Consider the following 23729-nt stretch of genomic DNA (forward strand, 5'->3'; position numbering starts at 1 on the left):
TAAAGAGCGTATGTGAGTGGGGGGAGGGGCAGGCAGAAAGGAGACAGAGAATCTCAAGCAGACCCTGTGCTGAGTGCAGAGCCCGACACAGGGCTCCACCTCATGAGATCGCGACCTGAGCTGAAATCAAGAGTTGGACACTTAACCAACTGAGCCACCCAGCCGCCCCAGTTTTTTTTTTTTAAAGAACATGAGGTTTTCAGGAAAGATTACTTCCATATTTTAAATCTAAACTCATAATTCAAAGAAGCCCCCATAATCCCTTTTAGTTGTGAAATGAAGATTTGTCCTTAGGTCCTAATATTGAGGATTCAGTGTTGCAATCCTTATGTGACAATGAGTATCTGGGTGGAGGCAGGAGACAAGATTAAAATAATTAAATCACACCAGTTCAAGTCATTCAACATTTCTGAGCACTTATTACCTGCAAGGCACTGTACTAGACACTCGGAGGGGGGAATGTAAAGAAATCTGGTAGCTGCCTTCTTGGAGCTGATTACTAGTGGGATGGATTTTAGGTTAAATAAGAAATAACTGTGTTGGGTGTCATCAAGGCAAGACTACAGTTCAGCCAGTCCGCGCAGCTAGGGAAGTCTGGGAGGATATAACAAGACAAAGGCATCTGTGCATTAAGAACAAAATGTCTTAGCCTCAACACCTAGAGCGCTACATCTGTCCCCTACTCTTCTTCTTCCTCTCCTAATCTGTAACCACTTGTGACCCTAAACTTTTATAATGCCAGCATTCAAACCCTCCCACCCAGAATGTTCACTTCCTACTGGTGACCACATTTTGGATATGGACCCATTAGTGAGAAGGTCAATAACAGAATGCTGGTGGAACTCTTCTCCTGAAATAAGTAGGTAATGAAATAGCAGAAAGTATCAGCAAACCCTCTTCATCTCTGAAAGATGCCTGCTTGCGGGCTCGGGAAATGACCACTCCCAGTCCACAGCCCAGCGTCAGACTCCAGGGCTGTCCTCTGAACACAGCTGCTCTCCTAAGCCTTGATTAACACCCCTAAAACGCAAGGGCTTTCAATCATCTCTAAAATCTTTGTCAGCTCTAAAATGCTAAAAAGCTGGCTGTTGCGCAAGGATTTACAGGAGTCAGGATGACAGCAATCTGAAGAAGGCCCGGGAGCTGTGTTCAGACTCATGGGTCTGAGTTCCGGCTGCGGTGCGGACCAGCCCTGGGGGCTCAGCTTAACCTGCCACCGTTCCCATTTCATCTTCACTAAAATGAGGACAAGACCAAAATCTGTTTACCTTATAAGGTTGTTATGGAGATTAAAGAAGTAAGAGGACATGCTTGGGACATGGTAAACACTCAGTAAATGTTAATTATTACAAAAATAGATCATAAGGAGCACTGGTATTTCCTGATGGCAAATTATGAAAGACGTATTTTTTTTTCAAACCATTCTCATATGAAACAATACTTGTGAAAATGTGATTAGTAATCCTAAACTTTTTTTTTTTAATATTTTATTTATTTATTCGACAGAGAGAGCCAGCGAGAGAAGGAACACAAGCAGGGGTAGTGGGAGAGGAAGAAGCAGGCTCATAGCGGAGGAGCCTGATGTGGGGCTTGATCCCAGAACGCCGGGATCACGCCCTGAGCGGAAGGCAGACGCTTAACCGCTGTGCCACCCAGGCGCCCCAGTAATCCTAAACTTTTTAAAAAATATATAGTCTCTTGTTGGAGAGGATGTGGAGAAAGGGGATCCCTCCTACGTTGTTGGTGGGAATGCAAGTTGGTACAGCCACTTTGGAAAACAGTGTGGAGGTCCCTTAAAAAGTTAAAAATTGAGCTACCCTATGACCCAGCCATTGCACTACTGGGTGTTTACCCCAAAGATACAGACGTAGTGAAGAGAAGGGCCATATGCACCCCAATGTTCATAGCAGCATTGTCCACAATAGCTAAATTGTGGAAGGAGCCGAGATGCCCTTCAACAGATGACTGGATTAAGAAGTTGTGGTCCATATATACAATGGAATATTACTCAGCTATCAGAACAAATTCTCAACATTTGCTGCAACATGGACGGCACTGGAGGAGATAATGCTAAGTGAAATAAGTCAAGCGGAGAAAGACAACTATCATATGATTTCTCTCATCTATGGAACAAAAGAACTAGGATGATCGGTAGGGGAAGAAAGGGATAAAGAAAGGGGGGGTAATCAGAAGGGGGAATGAAACATGAGAGACTATGGACTCTGAGAAACAAACTGAGGGCCTCAAAGGGGAGGGGGGTGGGGGAATGGGATAGGCTGGTGATGGGTAGTAAGGAGGGCACGTATTGCATGGTGCACTGGGTGTTATACGCAGCTAATGAATCATCAAACTTTATATCAGAAACCGGGGATGTACTGTATGGTGACTAACTTAATATAATAAAAAATCATTAAAAAAAATATATATATATAGTCTCTGATCCTGTCCTAGAAACATACATTGTAACATTCTAATAAAACAATTAACAAGAGTACAACAAAACAGCTAATATTTATCAAGGGTAAAGTCTCAATGTCTTTTCATTCTCATATATATATTGAATTGCTGGAACTGGGTAAGAAACAAAATATCACCATAGAAAAGGAGGTGTAGTCCCAGAAAATTTTTGCAAGCCAGAGCCTTTCAAGGTGGTGTGTGAAACCAACGGAAAAAAACGGAGAGGGTCAGGGCAGGAGGAGCTCGGGTGTAGCAAAGCTCTGGTCAACAAATGAAGAAAATAAAGCTTGTGGGAACTTTCAAAACGAAGATAAGTTTAGTCTTGGATGGTAAGAAATAGGAAGAAAAGTCAAACTCAAGTGCTGGAATACTGTGGCATTTCTGTACAACCGCATATGATGAATTACTGGAACTGTTTCCTATTTTAGTAAGTTTACTTTTAGTAATGATTTTTTCCTAACAAATGTACATTCTCACTTCAAGAAATCTGTAAAACACTGAGAAGTTCAAAAAACTAAAATCACATATATCCCACTACCTAGAGATAATCACTTTGTTTCAGCATATCTCCTTCCAGTATTTCACCTCCGCTCATCAACATTTCCATGAGTTTGTCAGCATATCAAGAAAATTAATAACAATAAAGGATTATATATATATGCTCTTCAAAGGGTGACCTTTTAAAAAAACTGATTTGTAAATCTAAGTTGTAAATTCTAGCTTCTCTTTCAAAAAATGATCTTTTTTCTATTTGCTTCAAGTTATTTCTATTTGTTAAAAAAAAAACAAAACCACATAGGGGCCCCTGGGCGGCTCAGTCAAGTGAGCATCTGACTCCTGGTTTGCTCAGGTCTTGATCTCAAGGGTCAGGGGATGGAGCCCCAGGCCAGGCTCCGTGCTCAACGGGGAGTCCGCTTGGGATTCTGCCCCTCTTCTTCTCCCTCCCCTTCGCCCTCCCTCCCCTTCGCCACCCCCCCAAGCTCTCTGGCATGCTCTCTCTCTCAAATAAATACATAAATAGAACCTTAGGGGAAAAAACAGAAATGAAGTCGAATTAAGTATTTTAAAACACTAATTACTTCACTAGGTGAATGGATAAGTAAGTTACGTCACTTCCAGACAATGGAATATTACTCAGCACTACAATGACATGACCTATCCAGCCAGAAAAAGACATGAAGGAACCATCGATGAGTGTTATTAAGTAAAAGAAGCCAATCCGAAAAGCTACATACTGTATGACTTCAACTGTGTAACACCCTGAAAGAGGCACAACTATGGAGAGTGAAAAGATCAATGGTTGCCTGGGGTTAGCAGGGAAGAAGGACCAGCAGGTGGAGCAAATTGTTAGTGCAGTAAAACCATTCTGTGTGGTACAATGGTAGATATGTCGTTATACGTTTGTCAAAACCTACAGAACACGCAACCCCAAGAGTGAATTCTGATGCAAACTGTATGATAATGATCTCAGTGGAGGTCCATCAACAGTAACAAATGTAACAAAAACAGTGGGGGAGTCTCTGGGGGAGGGCAGGCAGAGTGTACAGGATTTCTGCACTTTCCTCTAAAACTGTTCTACAAAATAGAATCCACTTAAAAGTTTTGAAAAACACTATTTTTAAAATCACTGCAATAATTAATGCCTTTGGTAAATGTTTAAAGTTTGTTTTTAGAAATGATTCATTTAAAAATGCTTTTCCCTTTCAGAAAGTGTTCCAGTTTCAGTTTAAGTACTATTGACCTTGAAGTCACAATGAAACAAGTACTTGACCTGGTGTTAAAATTCCTAAGCCGAATCTCTTTCACTGCTATAAAACCTGCCAGCGCAAAGTAAAACCAGTTATGTATGCTATAATCACCAAATTCGTCTTGTTAAACATCAATAGGCACTGATGAAGACTGTGGCTAAATTAAGCTCAAAGTCAAGTTGACTTTATTTTCCAACAATACACTCTTAGGGAAATATGCAGACACTGAATCATTTATTACAATTAATACAAGCATCTGAGAATGAAAAGTGCAATAACCCTTCTCAGGAAAGCCTTTCTCTCTCTCCTCTCTCTCTTTTCCTTAATTTTAAGGAAAATCACCTTTGCTTTATGGCTTTTCGAACTATTAACTTACTGAATGAATATCTTGGCTCTTTCCCACTACATTCTTTCTCCCTATCTTTTGCAATTTTTTTTTTATTGCAAAAGAATAAAGGAAAATGGGATAAAATATAAGCTAATTAATCTAATTCCTATTAACTGACCTCCTAAGATTTTTGACTGATTTAGTGGAAGAGGAGGAGGGACAGGGCATCTCAGTGAAAAAGTAGGAACTGCAGTTTAAAATCAGACTTGTGTATTATCTATGTTCTGGCAGCCTTCCGTGCAGATGACACACATGTTTAAGTGACAAATCAGTTTTCTTTCCTTGAATTAATTATCTAAATATGACAGAAAAAAAATATTTACTGCTTAGGTGCATTTTTACCACTAATTTCATTCAATGACGTATTTCTGTCACAGTCAAAGATCTGGTTAAGGACATCACGAACTAGAAGGAGTAGGACTAAACTCCATTGGTACCACTGAGAGCAGGTTTTGATGAGTTTCAGTGAGTTTTCATGGAGTCTACCCAGTCAGTGGCGCTAAGTAGAAAGCATGCTTGCTGCACGGAGTACCGTGAAACCACTCCAGAATTTAAAATGCAACGATGCTTGTAGCGGCAATTCTCACCAAGGCCAAAAAAGCTAATGCACTCAGGAATATGAAAACACTCTTTTGCATATGGCATACTTTTCTTGAAATTCAGGATGCCGCCCCAATGTGGTAGATAAATAACTCTTCTTCCAATTTACAACACTGCTTAACCTACCTGCTTTATGTAGTGTTATTTGCCTACATTTTCAATATAATTTAGGAAAACAAAGTACTTAAACTTGCAGTTTTTTCTTAGATAGGGTGGGAGAAACTTACAAAATAACAATTCTGAAAATTATTAAATAAAAATTGTAAAAGATTTTACCAATATGTAACTTGTATGTGGCCATAACGAATTACCATATATATTTTAGCTGTAATTTAGAGGAAATGTGAATTTACATGGATTTTGCTTTTCACATTTCCTAAGCTATTAGAAAAAAAAATCAGAAAATGCAACATTTGCAACTCTACTTGAGACTTCCTTTATTATTTCCTTATCCCTGGATGGTTTTCATTCTTGGAGACATTTCAAAGTTGAACGGCTAGCATTAAGGGTAATGTCTGCCTGTAATGCTGGGTCACTGTGCTGAGCGAGATGGCTTATGTTGTCCTTTCTTGACTGACTTCATTTCACTTATTTATGGAATTTTTTCATATCATACTGTTATTTCCTGAGCACCAATTTTTACTTTGCAAACGAGCCAAATAAAATATCTTTATTGCAGAAAAAAAAAAAGTAGTGAGGCCCAGGACCAGAAGTACACTTTTGGTAAAACTAGAGGACAATCCCTTTCGATCCCTTAATAACGACCAGCTGCACAGACAAGCTACTTTCCCACATTCTCTTGCTCCAGAAAGCAAGCAGTATCTCTTGGGCTGAAGTTGTCCCTAAGTAGCAATGTGAGGAAGTGTCTGTCCGCCCCCCTTCCCTGCCACCTACCTCTTTCCTGTCTTTAACCTCAGAGTGACTTCGAGCTTTATTCTTCGTCTTACCTCTGGTGTTCACTTGGTATCTGTAAGGATATCTGTCTCCTTAAGCATCTAAACACAACCCTGAGTGTGTGCCTGCTCCTGCTTCTCCCTCCTAACTCCTGCCTGGTCTCTCCCTTCTCTTCATTCAGTGAGTCAAGAGTGCGCCCCAACTATGAGTAAGTACAAAATCAATCAGCTGTCTGCATAGAGAGGGGAAGAGATGTGAAAAGGCAAGGCTGTATAAGAAAAATGACAACGAAAAATCAGGGTATGTGAGTTCTAGTCTGAACTACTAAACTATGTGACCATCATCTAAATTGGCTCTAATTTAATCTCATTTCCTATTTTGAAAAATGACGGGGGTCAGACTGTTTCAGTGATTTCTAAACTTTACAGAACTAATGCCTTGGGACTGCCAAGTGAGTCAAGGAGAATGAGCGAGTTGAGCGGAAGAAAATTCCCATTTTTAATCTATCTTTTGTATGGGGGTTCGATATGAAATTTCATTTGGAGAAACAGAAAAAGTTTAGAAATCACTGGATTAAATGATCTCCAAGGGCCCTTTCAGATCTAAAATTATACCATAGCAGATTTTTTATTTTCTTTCCTGCTGCCCCCACCAAAAAAGGTTTTCTTCCAAATACAGAAAAAATATATCCCTAGATCACAGATTTCCTCTGAGTAACTTTTATGTATTTTCAAAACCGACTGACTGGTTTATAATCTATTATTTAAAATTACCTGGAAGAACATAAGACCATGAAGTTCCACTATCAAACCAGATGTCCAAAATATCCTGACCAGGAGCATATTCCAGGGCATCAGGACCACCAACCTAATAAGACGACGTGGGAAAACATTTTAATTATGCAAAGATCACAATACATACAATAAGGACCAAAAAAAGTTTTAAAAAAAAATCAAATGCTTTCTAGCGTTAAACTCATATTTTAAAATGAAATTTAAAACATTTCTAAGTATTTTGCAATTCAGTACAACCACCTCATTTGCATGTAAAGATGATTGTGGCCACTTAATTACACATTTACTAACACAAATATGAACTCTTTTCATTTCTTGAAATGATCTTCTAATTTGTATTTTCTCATGTGATGAGATCAGTTAACTAGAATTCAGATCCCACAAAATCCTGACACACCAACATTAGGAACTATGCTCAGACCCACAACTGTATCTGCTTAGTCAACTACATCAGTTAAAATCAATCTTGGCCCTCAATAAGATAACAAATAACCCTTGTACTCTACTGCCATACTAAATACCACGCTTCTTTGGTTAAACAGAAACGTCTACTCTCCAACTGCACTGGCTCCTAATTTATAGGGAATAAACTCATTAACTTTACACGACGATAGAACAACTTAAACCCCAGGAATCCCTCCTGTTGTCATGAACTCATGTAACGCACACAGAGGCTGTTAAATACACATGGAAATGTACCTGCGATAAGACTTCTTCAGGAAGAAGCTGCTCAGGGGGAAGAGTCCACCAGACATCACTGCCATGTTGTTCCACTAGTTTAATAATATGCTCAGTGGTTTGGCTGTTTTAGGAGGGAAAAGGCAGAACTGCTCAGTGAACTACAGTGATCAATACCGATCTTAAAATTAAGAAACAGCTAAAATAAAAAAAGAAAGAAAGAGAATAGTTGTTTTCCCCTATCAGCAGAATATTTTTTTTCCTATCTTTTCCTCCAAACGTTAGCGGTATTATCTTCAATTACTTGTTTACTTGGCTGTGGCTGTCATCTTAAATTCAATATAAATAAAATCAAATTGATCACATGTACCCTTTAAAAAAAAAAAGACTTCTTCTGATAGCCCTGTTTTAGTTACCGATTTCCCTATTTCTATCAATCTATTTTCTAACCAGGGATGTATATTCAAAACCTCCTAATTATCTCCCCCCTCCCTCCAAAGTCGCTCAAATTCAGATACCACATCTGTCAGTTCTGCTTTTGAAATCTTACTCACATTTGTTCTTTGTTCTGTTCTGATACAATATTCGTCGAACCTCACTGCCTCAATACTAGATCAATGCAGTGGTCTGACTTCTCCTCTACTCTCATCTCAATTAATTTATTTTTTTAAAAAAGATTTGAGAGAGAAAAAGAGAGAGAGGGGACGTGCGCGTGGGGGAGAGGGGCAGAGGGAGAAGAAGAAAGAGTCCCAGGCAGACTCCGCACTGAACTCAGAGCCCGATGCAGGGCTGAATCTCAGGATCCTGAGGTCATGATCTGAGGCGAAACCGAGATTCGGGTGCCTAACTGACTGCGCCACCCAGGAGCCCCTCACTCTTTAATTTAAACGACAGGTCTTTGACAGCACTGTATTCCTAAAGCTGCTTTTATCACAACAATCCCCTTTCCAAAACTTCCAGCACTTACAGGACTAAGTCCAAACTCACCTGCGTAAGAGGCAAGGCCACACTAGAGCACGGACTTAAACAACAGGTATCCAGGCCTCTATCCTGACTCAGCCACTTTTTACATGTACAACCCTGCAAAAGTACTAAAACTTCATGTACCACCATGCACAAGTACTAAGACGTTTCTGTCTTGATTGTTCCCTCCGTTAAGGAGAATACAATTCATTTGTTCAAAAATACTGACTGAGAACCTCCAATATCACTGTTTGAGGAAATGGAAGTATCCGCACTAATGGAACTTACACTGCAGCGATCCCAGACACTCCCCTCCCACTGCCTGTAAACTAAGTGAGATGATCCACGAAAAACCTAGCATGGTGCCCAACATACAGTAAAAAGCCAATTAATACACATCAAATGAATACTGAAACTGACCACATCTTTGGGAAGATACACAATTATAAATTATTTGAAAATTAAAATCAGGGAAAATTTATACTAAATTTTCTCACAGGAATAATGTACTTTTAATTTATTATCACAGCTTTATTGACATTACAACTTCCTCTAGTTGCTTTCCATTGAGTCAGGGGACAGACAATGGTCAAGACCATGGACCCTGGAACCACACAGCTTTGGTGCAGTTCCTGGCTCTACCACTCACTAGTTATGTGACCCTGGGCACAACACTTAATATTTCTCTATCTGTTCGTAAAATGCAAATAATAATAGCATCGTCAAGACAGCTATTACGGATATTAATTAAGCTTATATATAAAATGCCTAGAACAGTATCTGGCACATACTAGTAAGTATTATATTATAAGCATTAGTTATTATTCAAACTGATTCTTTGAAGCATTAGCTATTATTCAAACTGATTCTTTGAAGTCAGGTAAATTTAGACAGTAATTTTGTTAACCAATTACCAAAACACATGCCCTTTCTACCACATTCCATTAATGCAAATAACTAAGAATTAACCGCAGGCCTGTCAGAATCGAAGTACGTGCAAAGAGTAGTGCACAGGAAAAGCTTTACATTCTTAATCTGGATCTGCTTCTCACTAATCATGACTATGCAGGGCAAATCATTTAACCTCTCTTGGTCTGGTAATTCACAGATAAAGTGTTTATGAAAAAACTGTTGTAGGAAGCAAAAATCAAATGGGTATGATGAATTAGACAGGCTCTCAAAACAGAAATTCGAAATACCTAAGTTTGTATACTAGGAAGGATGGATTGAAAATGTATAATGTTATCAGCATCTATTTTAAAGAAAAACAATAATGTTAAAATGGGCACAAGTCCATATTTCTTGTAGTCATGCATTTTCAGTGGACTTTAACAAGAAAGATAAACTTCAGTGATAGGAAACCATAAAAACTTTGTGCAATACCTAGTTATATGACAATATTTAGTTACATATTACTATCTTATATAGTTTGCACAGAACCTTTTAACAGTTAAGAAAATAGGAATATACTGGAAAAGAAAATATGAATAACCTAATGCTATTTTTCTAAAAGAACCCCCTCTACACAGATACTGGCAAAGTACATTTATACAGACACAATTACAGTAGATATGATGTTTGTATCAATTCTGAAACTATCACAGAAAAGAAGGATTCTAAGTATGAGTGTCATTTTGACTTCTTATTTTTACAATGTTATCATTACACTGTAACTTTAGGTAAACAGTAAAATAAAACAGTAAAACAGTTTTTAATGTACTGGAAATAAATAAATAGAATGTACTGGAAAAAATAACACAAAATTAAAAGCAAAGGGTTCAGATTTCATATTAATTTAGGAAATAAGGAAGAGCTATCAGGATTAATATTATTAATCAAAATAAAGGCATTTAGGTGTATACCTAACACATTGCATTTTTCAAAGCACTTTACAAGCACTATCTAATTAGAGACACAGAAAAAAATATTTAATAGCCCCTGACAGATACACTGTTCCCTGCCTTGGGGTTCCTTCAGTCATGAGCCTACATAAGTAACATAGTTAATGCCAGGCCTTAAAACTGTGTGCCCGAAATCATGGTTCAATTCTGTTTTTACTTCCCTATTCAGCTTCTCTAACTCATCTATCAAGACAGCCACTGTAACTGTAAATTCACACTCCTGTTCTCTGGGGTTTGCAAAGGCAAAAAGACTCTATTACCCCATGCACAATGAACCCCTGACCCAGAGATGAAGTTAGGGAACCAGTCAGTCTCCAGAGATTAGAGTGTTGACAGAACAAGCACCCAGTCCAAAGACCAGATTCTACCTGTGAATTATTAGGTACTGACAGGAATACATCATAGTATTTTTCTGAGCTTCAGTTTCTGTGAACACTGGGAAAAGCTGTCAGAAAGAAGGCTGTGTGAAAAATTTTATTCTTAAAAAAAGATAAAGTCCTAGTATTTTACTCAGTAACCTTAAAATTATAGATGATGCCCATCCATTTTAGAAGACCAAATCCGCCTCTAATGAGACCAAGTTCTTTTTTTATATCCCTAAACAGCAGATAATTCAATGAAGTTTTAGAACCGTAACTAAAGGTACCAAACAATAAAGAGCCCAGTTGTGCAGCTGACAAGCTATTAAGGCAACTATAAAATCCTACCAAGTTTAGAGACCCATCTCTAGTCTAACCAAAATTGAAGTTTTGTTATATTTTCTTATAAAGATTTTAGTAACTCACTCACATATACAATTTTTTAGTGTAAGAAGCATTTTATATACATCTTACTTGCAAATACACTTAAAAAAAAACTGGTAAGTCTCTTGTTTCAGTGAGGAGGAAAGTTTATTTGACTGTTTTTCTTTTAGTTTACCTAACAATACTTATTAAAAATGACATAACCACACAGTGTTATCTACACTAACGAAAATAATCCTGCAGCAGTTAATTAAAAAGCTGTCATAAGTAAAACTACACATTTTATGTAGTGTAAGTGACCCAGTATCTTCCCTCATAACATATGCATATGAAGCTGGACAAAAGAATACTTTATTCAATGTATCCAAAAGAAACATGAAACACTTCAAAGAGGGGAAGGAAGAAGGTCTGCCTCATCAACAGAGCAAGTCTCACGAATATTTAGAGCAAGACTTGCTTCCTAACTTTATATCATGAAATATGAAAATACGATGTACTAAATGTACTTTAATAAGCATTATGTTCTGCAACTCAATTCTGTTTTGAGATCTTAGAACGTTATATTACTTGTATTTTTGAAAAGAGGAAAAGAAGCTAGAGATAATTCTGGAGTTCGAGGATAAAAACTGAACACAATTTTTTAAAAACCTGAACAAAATTTATGATAAATAAGAATGCAGACTTCAAAGACAACACTCTCACAATCTAAACAAATAAAAATCTAAGTGCACAGATTTGGTACCACAAAATGAGAACTTTTTCTTGACTTGTACTGTGAGGGTCTGAATGACCCTAAAAAATTGTGGAAGAGAATTTTAAAAACAAAATTTTCAATGAAAATAAACATATACTGGTGACCTACAAACTTGAGGTAACTATCCCAGATTGTAAAATAAAGATAAATTTAATGTTAGTTCAAACAAAATCTGCAAGGATAATTTGGAAAAGAAATACAAGTAAATGCTACACAAGTGCTTAAAAGACAGTCTAATGGTGTAGCAAAAACCCAGAAATAGCCAAATATCAGGATGGGCTACATTTATTTGATTTTCATACGTAGGGAACTAGGCAATTATTAGGAGCTAAGCTAGCATTTTTATGGCTGCACGTTCATTCTTCCAAAAGTGACTTAGAGTATTTCTTTATATCACCATGGTCCTTTATCATCAACTGTATGAGACATCCTTACATATCTATCTTTACACAAGAGACATTAGCCTTATTTCCTTACAGATAAATATTTTACAAGTGTAATTGTTTATAATGAAACAGAGATTATGCTTTAAAAAGTTTTAAAAACAATTTTAAACAATATTTGTTTTAAAAACAATTCGTATTTCTTAGTGATAACTGAATATTTTTCAGGAAAAAATATAAGGAAAAAGTCAAAATTTGTCTTTGGAAACTTAAGAATTCTTCCCTTATGTTAATAATATCCTATACTTAACACAAATGTATAGTTAACTTATAACCTAAAGATCGGTCTCAATTACTGTTGATAAAAGTGGGTGAAACCACTTATCAGTACATAATCTATATACTTCCATTTTAATGCTGTTATTTCATAAAGCAATAAATCCGTCATAAAACTTTGTACTTTATGCAAGGGCCTTATCTAAACACACGCATGACGTGTCCCTCCTTAGGTTTCAACCAGTGAAAATCCACTGGGTAGTAACACCATCCAATCATTCTAGACTTTGATATCAACTGAGCTAAAGGCTTATTTAGCGTGTTAATCAGAAATTAAGGAGCATTAAGATCACTAAGTAAGAAACTGTTGCTGTCATTCTACTGTTTCCTGTGTTTTGTCTTTATTAAAGGAAAAATATTAAGGATTATAAGACAACTTTTCTTCTTCAAGTTACTGGAATAAGAATGAGGTAAGAGGCTAAATGTTTCTAATGTATTTACTAAATTTATACATTTAATTCTAGAACACAATGAAATTTGAAGGGGGGATTCTATTTTTAATTTAATCTTAATACTTATGTTTTAAAGGCTCCAGGAAACAATTTTGGAGAAAATTTTTTTAATTTAATGAACATTATAAAATTTTGTCACCAAATGTCATTATTATTAACATGAGCAAAAGGTAGTTAAAGCCAGCACTCGGGCGCCTGGGTGAGGCAGTCAGTCGAGCATCTGACTCCTGATTTCAGCTCAGGTCACGATCCCAGGGTCTTGGGATCAAGCCCCGCATCTGGCTTGGCACTCAGCAGGGAGTCTGCTTGGGGTTCTCTCTCCCTCTGCCCCTCCTTCCTGCACGCTCTCTCTAAAATGAATAAATAAATCTTAAGAAAAAAAAACACACAAAAAAACTAGCACTCAAGCTGAACTGGAAATTCCTTGATTGCTTCTAGTAATTTTCTCATAATTTCTAGAAATCAGGGGCTAAGTTTCCTAAACACACAGATTATTGTATTAATACTGCTGAATTGATATAATCATCCAAAATAAACAACTTCTTTTTCTTTCTAGGTGGCAAATGTTCCCAAGTTTTACCTTTTTTAATGCTAAACAGTATTTACCTTTATTAACTAGGAATAGATTTCTACCTAAATTATAATGGCAGATTCAGAAAAATCAATGTTAAAGTCAGAAATGGAATTACGTCTTGGGCAAATACAAATGTGACTATAAAGTGCAGATGAGAACATTCATTCAAACCAAAATTAAACATCAGAGTTTCAAACCTACCAGTCTCTAAACCTATTTAGAGTGTGAATAAATCAAGATTTTCTTCTGTGACACAGTATAATTAAGGCTTTAACTTACAGACTTTCATCCAGAAAAGCAGAAGGAATCTCTGGTGTGCTTAATGGGGTTATCAAGTGTAACAGCAACTCCATGTGGACTGTATGTTAATTTCCAGTGGAGATGCTGTTACTTTTGATGGTGACCAAACACACTACAACACACAGACCCCAGAAAGACAGAAAATCATAGTCACTTGATTCTGACTTGCTTACGGAGGAAAAAAGATAACCTTTCATGCTATCTTAAAAAACTGGCAAATAATTAAGAATTAATATCTGTCTTCCTAAATCAAGTGTCATGTCACACGAAGGACCCGACAAAGAAAGAAGATAAGAGTCATCACTAAGAAACGGTGTACAGGAAAATGACCTATGAATTGACAGACAATTTGGCTAAGTTTGTCTGTCATTTTTGTAGGCCAACATTCTGTATACCTCTTCTACTTCAAAATCAGAGTTCAATTAGCATCATGCAAGCAACACAATGGGAGACGCACGGAAAACAATCTGTAACATAATCGTATGAATATATCAACTATAAATAAAATACAAATAACACCTGATGAAAATTTGCTTGTGTTTTTCTGACAAAGCTCACATTTATTTTACCTAGCTTAGTGACCACCAATCGACTTATGTACCATTTTATTGTCATGATTAAATAATGGTCAAATAAACCCATTTGCTCCTTACTAATACATACATATGACCACCTGAACCACTTTGAGGAAATTCCCTAAAAATGCCTTAAGCATTTTTAAATGCTTAAAAAGAAAAAGAGAGAGAGAAACAATGACAGTGCCTTATAAACATTCCTTAAAAGAAAACTCTACAGTGTGGAATTTTAAACAATACTTGTGTAAATTTATCTGAACTTTAAGGTATTAAGGTATCAGTGGCTCACTTCTGAACATGCTCTCAATTATAAGAACAATGTGAGCAACAATATTCAGGACAAAGAGCCTTCCTTAGCTCTCCAAATGAAGTAATAATACTGAAGTAGCCTTACAATGACCTCCTGGCCTTTAACCTCCAGTTTCTTTTCCTAAAATATACTCTCATTCCTCATGCCTATTTAAAAGTTTAAACTACTTAACTTACTATTTGAGACTCAACTACCGTTTGCCTCAACCAGTCTTTCTTGGCATTTATCTAAAACCCTTCTCGACACCCCACAGTCCTAGTACGGTTCCTATACAGGTGCCATGCTCTCCCCTTCCAAGCCCTCAGCTCCTGCTGATCCCTCTACTTGCAAAATACTTTGCCCTGTTTCCTATCTAATCCTCAAGCCCCTACTCAAATGCCATATCCTCTGTGAATAAAGCAAATGAGCTGTTTTATGGTTTGGTATTTGCCCAAGGCAGAGCATAGCCTCTAGTTCTTCCCTGAGCCATGTGGCCATAAGGTGTTAGATCACCCATGAAGCAATGATAAAATGTGCATTTAAACTGAAAAGGAACTGGGGCTGCTGGGAGGCTAAGTTGGTTAAGGGTCCAACTCTTGATTTCGGCTCAGGTTGTGATCTCAGGGTCATGGGATTGAGCCCCACATCGGGCTGTGTTCAGTGGGGAGTCTGCTTGAGATTCTCTCTCTCCCTCTCCCCCTCGCCCACCCCACTCGTACGCGCACAGGCTCTCTCTCTCTCAAATAATCTTTAAAAATAAACAGTAAATTGAAAAGTAACTTTCGCACAAAAAAACACTAAGAGCTACCTAATATGTGGCTATAGATGATTAAAACAAAAAAACCCCAGCCCACTTTAATCAACATTTTAAAAAAATCCTAAAATACATACATTCATAAAAGGACCACCCAAAGAAACACTGATAATGCTGACAACGAGAAGTAGAACATTTTCACAAACATTCTGACGAACCCCAAAGTAGGGGCATTCAACTCTACGTCTACAGTCTCTTGAACTCCCAGTCATTCCTTCCTGGTTTCCATGCCCTCAAAAACCTCACTGGATCCTCAAGCAATAAAGATGTATTCCTAAAAGGAATGATTAATATTCCCCTTTTCATATCTGTTAGTAACAGCAATACCGAAAACCTCCCTAATTTACTAGAAGATAAACTAGCTACACTATGATCTCGCTATCACCTCAAAGCAAGGCCCATGTCAGTCTTGTTCACTGCCTCAAGGAGAGTCTAGCGTCTGGATTAGGAAAAAAATCTTCTTTCCACCATATAAGCTTTTCTACCCTGAACTGTTCACCATGTCCATACATTATCTTTTCAAAAGAAAAAAAGAAAGAAACCTTAAGGAAAAGGGAAGAAATAGTTGGGAAGGTAATCATCACTAGAATAACTGTAATTTTGTGCATTTAACTATATTACAGTTTCTTAAATTTTAAAGGATCTATAATTACATAATGTCATTTCTATTGAAAGAGACAGTAGCCTAGGGACACCTGGGTGACTCAGTGGGTTAAGCATCTGCCTTCAGCTCAGGTCATGATTCCAGGGTCTTGGGATCGAGCCCCGTGTCGGGCTCCCTGCTCAGTGGGAGCCTGCTTCTCCCTCTCTGCTGCTCCCCCTGATTGTGCACGCTCTCTCTCTCTTAAATATATAAATAAATAAAATTTAAAAAAAGAAAGAAAGAACAAGACAGTAGCCTAAAGTAAGAGAGGGGTTCCAATTCCTAAAGAAAAATTGCATACCAGGATCCCCTCCTGAACACTGTTCATCTTTGGATTCCTGACACCTGATTCTAGCACAATGCTACAGGCGCACAGAAACAATGAATTCCCATGGAAAAAGTATCAGAGCCTCTGCTTCTAAGTATCCATATTGAAAAAATATAATTGTTAAAATTTCAACCATATGAAAGCACCTTGTTGAAATTATATTTTACTCCCCCCGACAAGACTGAATATATGATTTAACATGTATCAATTCTCAACAGTCCATTTCTCTACTTTTGAAGAAAACACAGCTCACTTAAAAATGCTGAAAAATGTAGGAAGAATTTTACCTGTTGATCAAGAATTCATCTTTTGTCTTGTGATGAAACACAGGGATTGGAACACCCCAAACTCTTTGCCTTGATATGCACCAATATGGCCGTCTGTCCAGCGTTTCAACCATGGCATTCAGTGCTGATCCAGGAATAAATTTCACTTTTTTTAACAATTCCTGCAATTGATTCACAAATCAAGTCCAGTGAGAGTAAGCAGGACAAATCTTCCAGAATTGCCATGACTTTAATCCTAATGATTCTTTATTTTGGATGTTTATAGTCATTCATATGTCTCCCTTCCCAGAGCCAAAAAACTGAACTAAAAAACAACAGATTTCAAACCAAATGAAGCAAAGTTAAAAAAGGGCCACAAAGGATCTAATAAATAACATCAAGAGCGGACTTCACCATTAGAGAATGTGATAAGAGATTGTATACTAACTTCCAAGCACCCTAGAACAAAACTGCCTATAACAAGGTTAGCAGAAGCATTAAACTTCATTAAACTGTAGTTAAAATCCACTCAAACTTGATTTCAATGATAATTTTTAGGTACTTAAAAAATGAGCTACTGTTCTAGGTTATTTATAAGCAAGGATTACAATAGAACCTAATTTCACATAGTAATGGTTTACAACACAGAAAACACTTTCTCAAAGTCACAATTACTTCCTATTTACTTACTCTCTCTCAAGAACTCCCCCTACCTCCAGCCCCACAAAAAGCTGTTTTTTATTTCAATCATTTGTCAATTACCAAAAGATGAATTGTATAGGAAAATGTCCAGTAATAATCTCCAGTTGCCCACTCTATACAAATCCAGAAAATGTAAATTGCTTGCAGAGCTTCAAATTGCCAGGCCAACAAATAAACCAATTCATTGCAGTTATATGTTAAGATGAAAGCAGTCAAGTAAAATATCTTCATTATCAGCCTGATTAACAAGTAGATATTTGCGCTCTTTCATTCAATAGAATTGTTGTTTACGACACACGAATACATATTTATAGTGAATGAAAGAGCTCGAATATGTATTAGTATTTAGAATACCCATTGTAAAGTATTTGTTAATTCAAAGCAACAATTTTTCACATGGATTGCAATTTCAAACTTAAGGAAGCACAGGGTTTTTAGAGAGTTTTACTGAATGTTTACTATGTGCGACACTGTTCTGGAGCTTTTATTCACTTACCCCACGAGGTAGGCATTATTATCAACTCCATATAGATGAGGATACTGAGGTTCTAAGAGGTTAAACCACTTCCCGAACTCAGTTCTATCCTAATTCTATACCACTTTCACCATACTGGGCAGGAAATTTTGACACGCCCCTTAACCTCTTTAAGCCACACATGTATAATGAAGGAACGGAAATCCCAGATCCTTCTAAAACTGTAATTTTATGAAACCAAATCACCAAATCATAATAGCAGCAATCCTTCCCTTTCCCCAAACCCTACCTCAGCCTCACAAGCAACCCTTTAATGCTGAGGGAATAAAAACCCAACACTCACAATAGGATGTCTCTTATACCTTGGCTGTGGCCTTGATATCCGTGATATTTACAAACCACTGCTTGCTGGCACGGATAACCACTGGTTTCTTAGTCCTCCAGTCATAGGGATAGCTGTGTACCAATTTCTCCTCTTTCAACAAATGCTTTGAAGCCTGAAGCATCTTTATAACTTGAAAAAAATCAGTAACAATTTATATTAGACATAATTAAGAAGTATTATGAAAATCCTACTAACTCTCTAATTCCCAGGAGTACTAAACCTGGACCAGTAAGTGCCAGTTGGTAAGAGCAGCCACTTACCAGCTGTCAAAGGCATAATCTAGGACTCTCCTGGCAAAAAAAGAAGAGACTTTAAAACCTTAATTAGGTGGCTTTTCACTGCAAAGGAAAGATAAATTGGATAATATCTAAAATTCTACATTTGAAATTCATAGTTACAGTCTTTCATACCATGAATCTTAAAATGGTCTCCAAAGAATCCAGAAGAAACCAGCTATAGTGGATTGAATTTTATCCTCCCAAAAGATATGTTCAAGTCCTAACACTTAGCACTTGTGAATGTGACCATATTTGGAAATAGGGTCTTTGCAGATGTAGTCAAGTTAAGATGAGGTCACACTGGATTAGAGTGGGCCCTAAATCCAATGACTAGTGTCCTAATAAGAAAAGACGATACAGAGAGACACACGAGAGCAAAGAACATGTGACGATGGGGGCAAAGATCAGAGTGATACAGGTATAAAGCAAGGCATGCTAAGGTTTACCAGAAGCCACCAGAAGCTAGGAAGAGACAAGGAAGTTTCTTCCACTGAACACTGAGAGTGTGGCCCTGCCAAAACACTGATTTCAGACTTCCAGCCTCCAGAACTGTGAGAATAAATTTCTATTAGAGTTTTAAGCTACTAAATTTATGGTAATTTGTTCAGTAGTCCTAGGTAAGTAATATACCACATTTAATTAGCTTTAGTCTTAGTGTGGGCAAAGAAGAATCTCCACAGTACCTGGTCCTTGGATCCATAATTATAAAAAGTCAGAAAGCCAAGTCAAGGCTGGAGGATCCCTAAGAGCTTAAACACATAAACAATGCTAACGTGTGCTCAGTGATTTTCAGGGGTTATAAAAAGAGTAGTGTCTGATACAGAGTCAACGTCTAGCCTCAAGCTGGGTGTTATCCTGCCACAAAACTAACTCCGCTATAGCCCTAAAATAATATCACTCCCTGTTGACTGCCCTGCTTTGCTTCGCCAAACAGAGCAACCTCAAAGCAAAAGATGATGAAGTCCCAACCTCGGTTTTAAACAGGCCAGTGATGGGTAGTAAGGAGGGCACGTATTGCATGGAGCACTGGGTGTTACACGCCAACAAAGAATCATGGAACACTACATCAAAAACTAAGGATGTACTGTATGGTGACTAACATAACATAATAAAAAAATTAAAAACAAAAACAAAAAAAACACGTGGCAAAATAAAATACAACTTTAGATTTTCGTTTCTAAGGAAAGTGTACATGGGAGAACAGCCAGCAAAGGTTGCTGCTGGCTTCTTTTCAGAAAATATATATTTACAACAACAACATACACAAGACTCACCCACATCTGTTCCCTCTTCAAGGACAGCCTTGTTTTGAAGTTCGGGACCTGCGACATCTGTGAAAACTCCATCTTCATCCACTAGGCAATCCTGCAAAGGGTTATTTTCAACAACTGAAGTACCAAAACATTTTATCCTATGACGATCCCCAGCAAAACAATATATATAAAACATTTCAGTATAGTTTTTCATTACATCGAAAATCTGGGTACTTCTTACGCAGTTAACAGAAATTTGTGGATTTATACATTTAAATCACAAAAGGCAAAAGGTCTTATTAAAATATATACAAGTTTATTTTTTTTTAAGATTTTATTTATTTATTTGTTAAGACAGTGAGAGAGTGCGCACAAGCGGGGGGAGTGGTAGGCTCCCCATTGAGCAAGGAGCCTGATGTAGGGCTTGATTCCAGGACCCTGGGATCATGACCTGAGCCAAAGGCAGACGCTTAAGTGACTGAGCCACCCAGACATCCCATTCCACAAGTTTAATTTAAAAAAGTAAAATCCTCAACAAAATATTAGTAAACTGAATCCAACAATACATTAAAAAAATTATAAGCCACGATCATTTGAGATTTAGTCCCGGAGGCAAAAGTGGCTCACTATTTGCAAAACGATCAATGTGATATGTCACATCAATAAGAGAAAAGATAGAAAACATAGGATCATGTCAACAGATGCAGAAAAAGCATTTGACAAAGTACAACATCCATTCATGATAAAAAAAAAAAAAAACTGCCTGCAAAGCTGGTTTAGAAGGACTATACCTCAACATAATAAAGTCCTTATATGAAAAACCCACAGCCAACATCATACTTAACAGGGAACAACCGAGAACTTTTCCCCTAAGGTCAGGACAAGATAAGGATGTTCACTCTCACCACTTTTATTCAACACAGAACTGGAAGTTCTAGCCTCGGCAATTAGACAACATAAGGAAATAAAATGCATCCCAACTCGTAAGAAATAAAACTCTCGTTATTCGCAGATGACATGATACTATATATAAAAAAAACCCTGAAGACTCCACCAAGAAACTACTAGAACTGATGAATGAATTCAGTAAAGTCGCAGGACACAAAGTCAACGTACAAAAATCTGTTGTATTCCCATACACTAATAATGAGGCAGCAGAAAGTGAAATTAAGAGAACAATCCAATTACAATTGTACCAAAAACAATCCAATTACAATTGTACCAAAAACAGTAAAGTATCCAGGAATAAACTTAACCAAAGCGATGAAAGACTTGTACTCTGAAAACTATAGAACGCTGATGAAAGAAATTGAAGAGGACACAAAGAAATGGAAAGACATTCTATGCCCATGGGCTGGAAGAATAAATAGTGTTAAAATGTCTATACTACTAAAAGCAATCTACAGATTTAATGCAATCTCTATCAAAATACCAACAGCAACTTTCATAGAACTAGAACAAACAATATTAAAATTTGTATGGAACCACAAAAGACCTCTAATAGCTAAATCAATCTTGAAAAAGAAAAACAAAACTGGAAGTATCACAACTCCAGATTTTAAGTTATATTAAAAAGTGGCAGTAATTACAACAGTATGTTACTGGCATTAAAAAAAGACACAGGGATCAATGGAATAGAGCAGAAAACGCAGAAATAAACCCACAGTTATGTAGTCGATTAATCCTCAACAAAAGAGGAATGAATATACAATGGGAAAAAGACTCTCTTCAACAAATGGTGTTGGAAAAAGTGGATGGCCACATGCAAAAGAATGAAACTGGGCCACTTCCTTTCACCAAACACAAAAATAAACTCAAAATGGATTAAAGACCTAAAATGTAAGACCTGAAACCACAAAAATCTTTGAAGAGAGCACAGCCAATAACGTCTCTGACATTAGCCGTAGCAACATTTTTCTAGATATGTCTCCTAAAACAAAAGCAAAAACAAACTATTGGGACTATATCAAAATAAAGTTTCTGCACACTAAAGGAAACAATCAGTAAGACCAAAAGGCCAACTACTGAATGGGTGAAGATATTTGCAAAGGACATATCTGATAAAGGCTTAGTATCCAAAATATATAAAGAACTTATAAAAACTCAACACCCAAAAAAACAAATAATCCAATTAAAAATGGACAGAAGACATGAACAGACATTTCTCCAAAGACATCCAGATGGCCTGACATGAAAAGATGCTCAACATCACTCATCATCAGAGACATGCAAATCAAAACTACAATGGGGTATATCACTGTATACCTATCAGAATGGCTAAAATCAAAAACACAAGAAACAACAAGTGTTGGTGAGGATGTGGAGAAAAAGGAAGCTTCACGCATTGTTGGTAGGAACGCAAACTAGTGCGGCCACTCTGGAAAACAGCATGGTGGTTCCTCAAAACGTTAAAAATAGAACTACCCTACAACTGGTAATCACACTACTGGGTATTTACCCCCAAAAACACAAAAACATGAATTCAAAGGGATACATGCACCCTATGTTTACTGCAGCATTATTTATAATAGCCAAACTACAGAAGCAGCCCAAATGCCCATCAACAGATGAATGGATAAAGAAGATACACAACCCGCTGGAATATTATACAGCCATAAAAAGAATGAAAAGTCATTTGCAACAACATGGACAGAGCTGGAGAGTACAACGCTAAATGAAATAAGTCACAGAAAGACAAATACCATATGTTCTCACTCGTGAAATTTAAGAAACAAACAAAAGGAAAAAAAAAGAGAGAGGGAGAGAGAGGAACTAAGAACAGACTCTTTAACTATCGAGAACAAACTGATGGTTACTAGAGGGGAGGTGGGTGGGGCATCAGGATGGGAATTAAAGAGTACACTTATCATGAGGAAAAATAAAATAATGTTTGAAAAAGTAAAATATACTAAAAACACCTTTCACTTGGTCTCTATTAATAATGTCCAGTCTATGGCAACGTACGTATATCATGCTGACTTTGCAATGCATCTTTAACTAAATGGAAGAATTTCCTAACTGGCATGTGTAACGTAAATTTAGGAAGGACTGTTTACTTAAAACAAAAACAAAAACAAACAAAAACAACCAAACTGTTCAATTAGTAAAACCTACCTGCCATTTTTCAGAAACTAAAAGTAATTTGTCTATGTGAATTTATACTTTGAAAGAAAAAAAATGTCCCCACTTAATATGTATTTTTTAAATTCTAATTTTGTGCTGATTTTGTGTTAGGAAAATCTTTCTCAATTAGTATGAATTAATAAGGCACTAGGGGTACTGAACAAACCTAAGCATTTCACAACTTAATTATAACAAAAGTGATTGCTTATCACCAAAAAATAAATTTGCTAGTTAGGACTTATCACTTTAATTTTACAAAAGCAATTATTAAAAAGGAAAGAAAGAGGCAAAGTACCGTGGGCAGGCTGTGCTGAGACGCTACACTGTAATCTTCCATACCGTGAGCTGGGGCTGTGTGAACCAACCCTGTTCCTTTTGTCATGGTCACATGATTTGCAGGTAAAAGAGGAGAGGCTTTGTCAGGAATTAAAGGATGAGCACAAGTACCATTTTCCAAATCTACACCTGTGGGGAAAGAAAACCATAATTAAGACTTATTTCACATGACAACGCTTCTACCTCTTCAACAACAGCAACAGAACAGCAGGTGAAAGGTGCAGGATCTGGAACAAGACTGGGCTCAAACCTCCGCTTCCCCTTTTACTTGCACTGTGACCTTTAGGAATCTATAAT

General features: G+C 37.1%; 1 protein-coding gene across 1 annotated transcript in view; it reads right to left on the bottom strand.

Annotated features, from left to right (window-relative positions):
• IARS2 (isoleucyl-tRNA synthetase 2, mitochondrial) overlaps positions 1 to 23729 on the bottom strand; it is a 55978-nt gene that overhangs the window by 13195 nt on the left and 19054 nt on the right. The window contains exons 9-14 of the mRNA XM_045809637.2: positions 23392 to 23561; positions 19995 to 20085; positions 18420 to 18571; positions 16902 to 17062; positions 7581 to 7683; positions 6861 to 6954 (exon numbers count right to left, since the gene is read on the bottom strand). Of these exons, the coding sequence (XP_045665593.2) occupies positions 6861 to 6954; positions 7581 to 7683; positions 16902 to 17062; positions 18420 to 18571; positions 19995 to 20085; positions 23392 to 23561 (771 nt within the window). The remainder of the gene's footprint in view (positions 1 to 6860; positions 6955 to 7580; positions 7684 to 16901; positions 17063 to 18419; positions 18572 to 19994; positions 20086 to 23391; positions 23562 to 23729) is intronic.

The sequence above is a fragment of the Ursus americanus genome, chromosome 2 (genome assembly GCF_024610735.1).
Source record: "Ursus americanus isolate L20-20 chromosome 2, mUrsAme1.1.p, whole genome shotgun sequence".
In the NCBI taxonomy this organism is placed as follows: Eukaryota; Metazoa; Chordata; class Mammalia; order Carnivora; family Ursidae; genus Ursus; species Ursus americanus.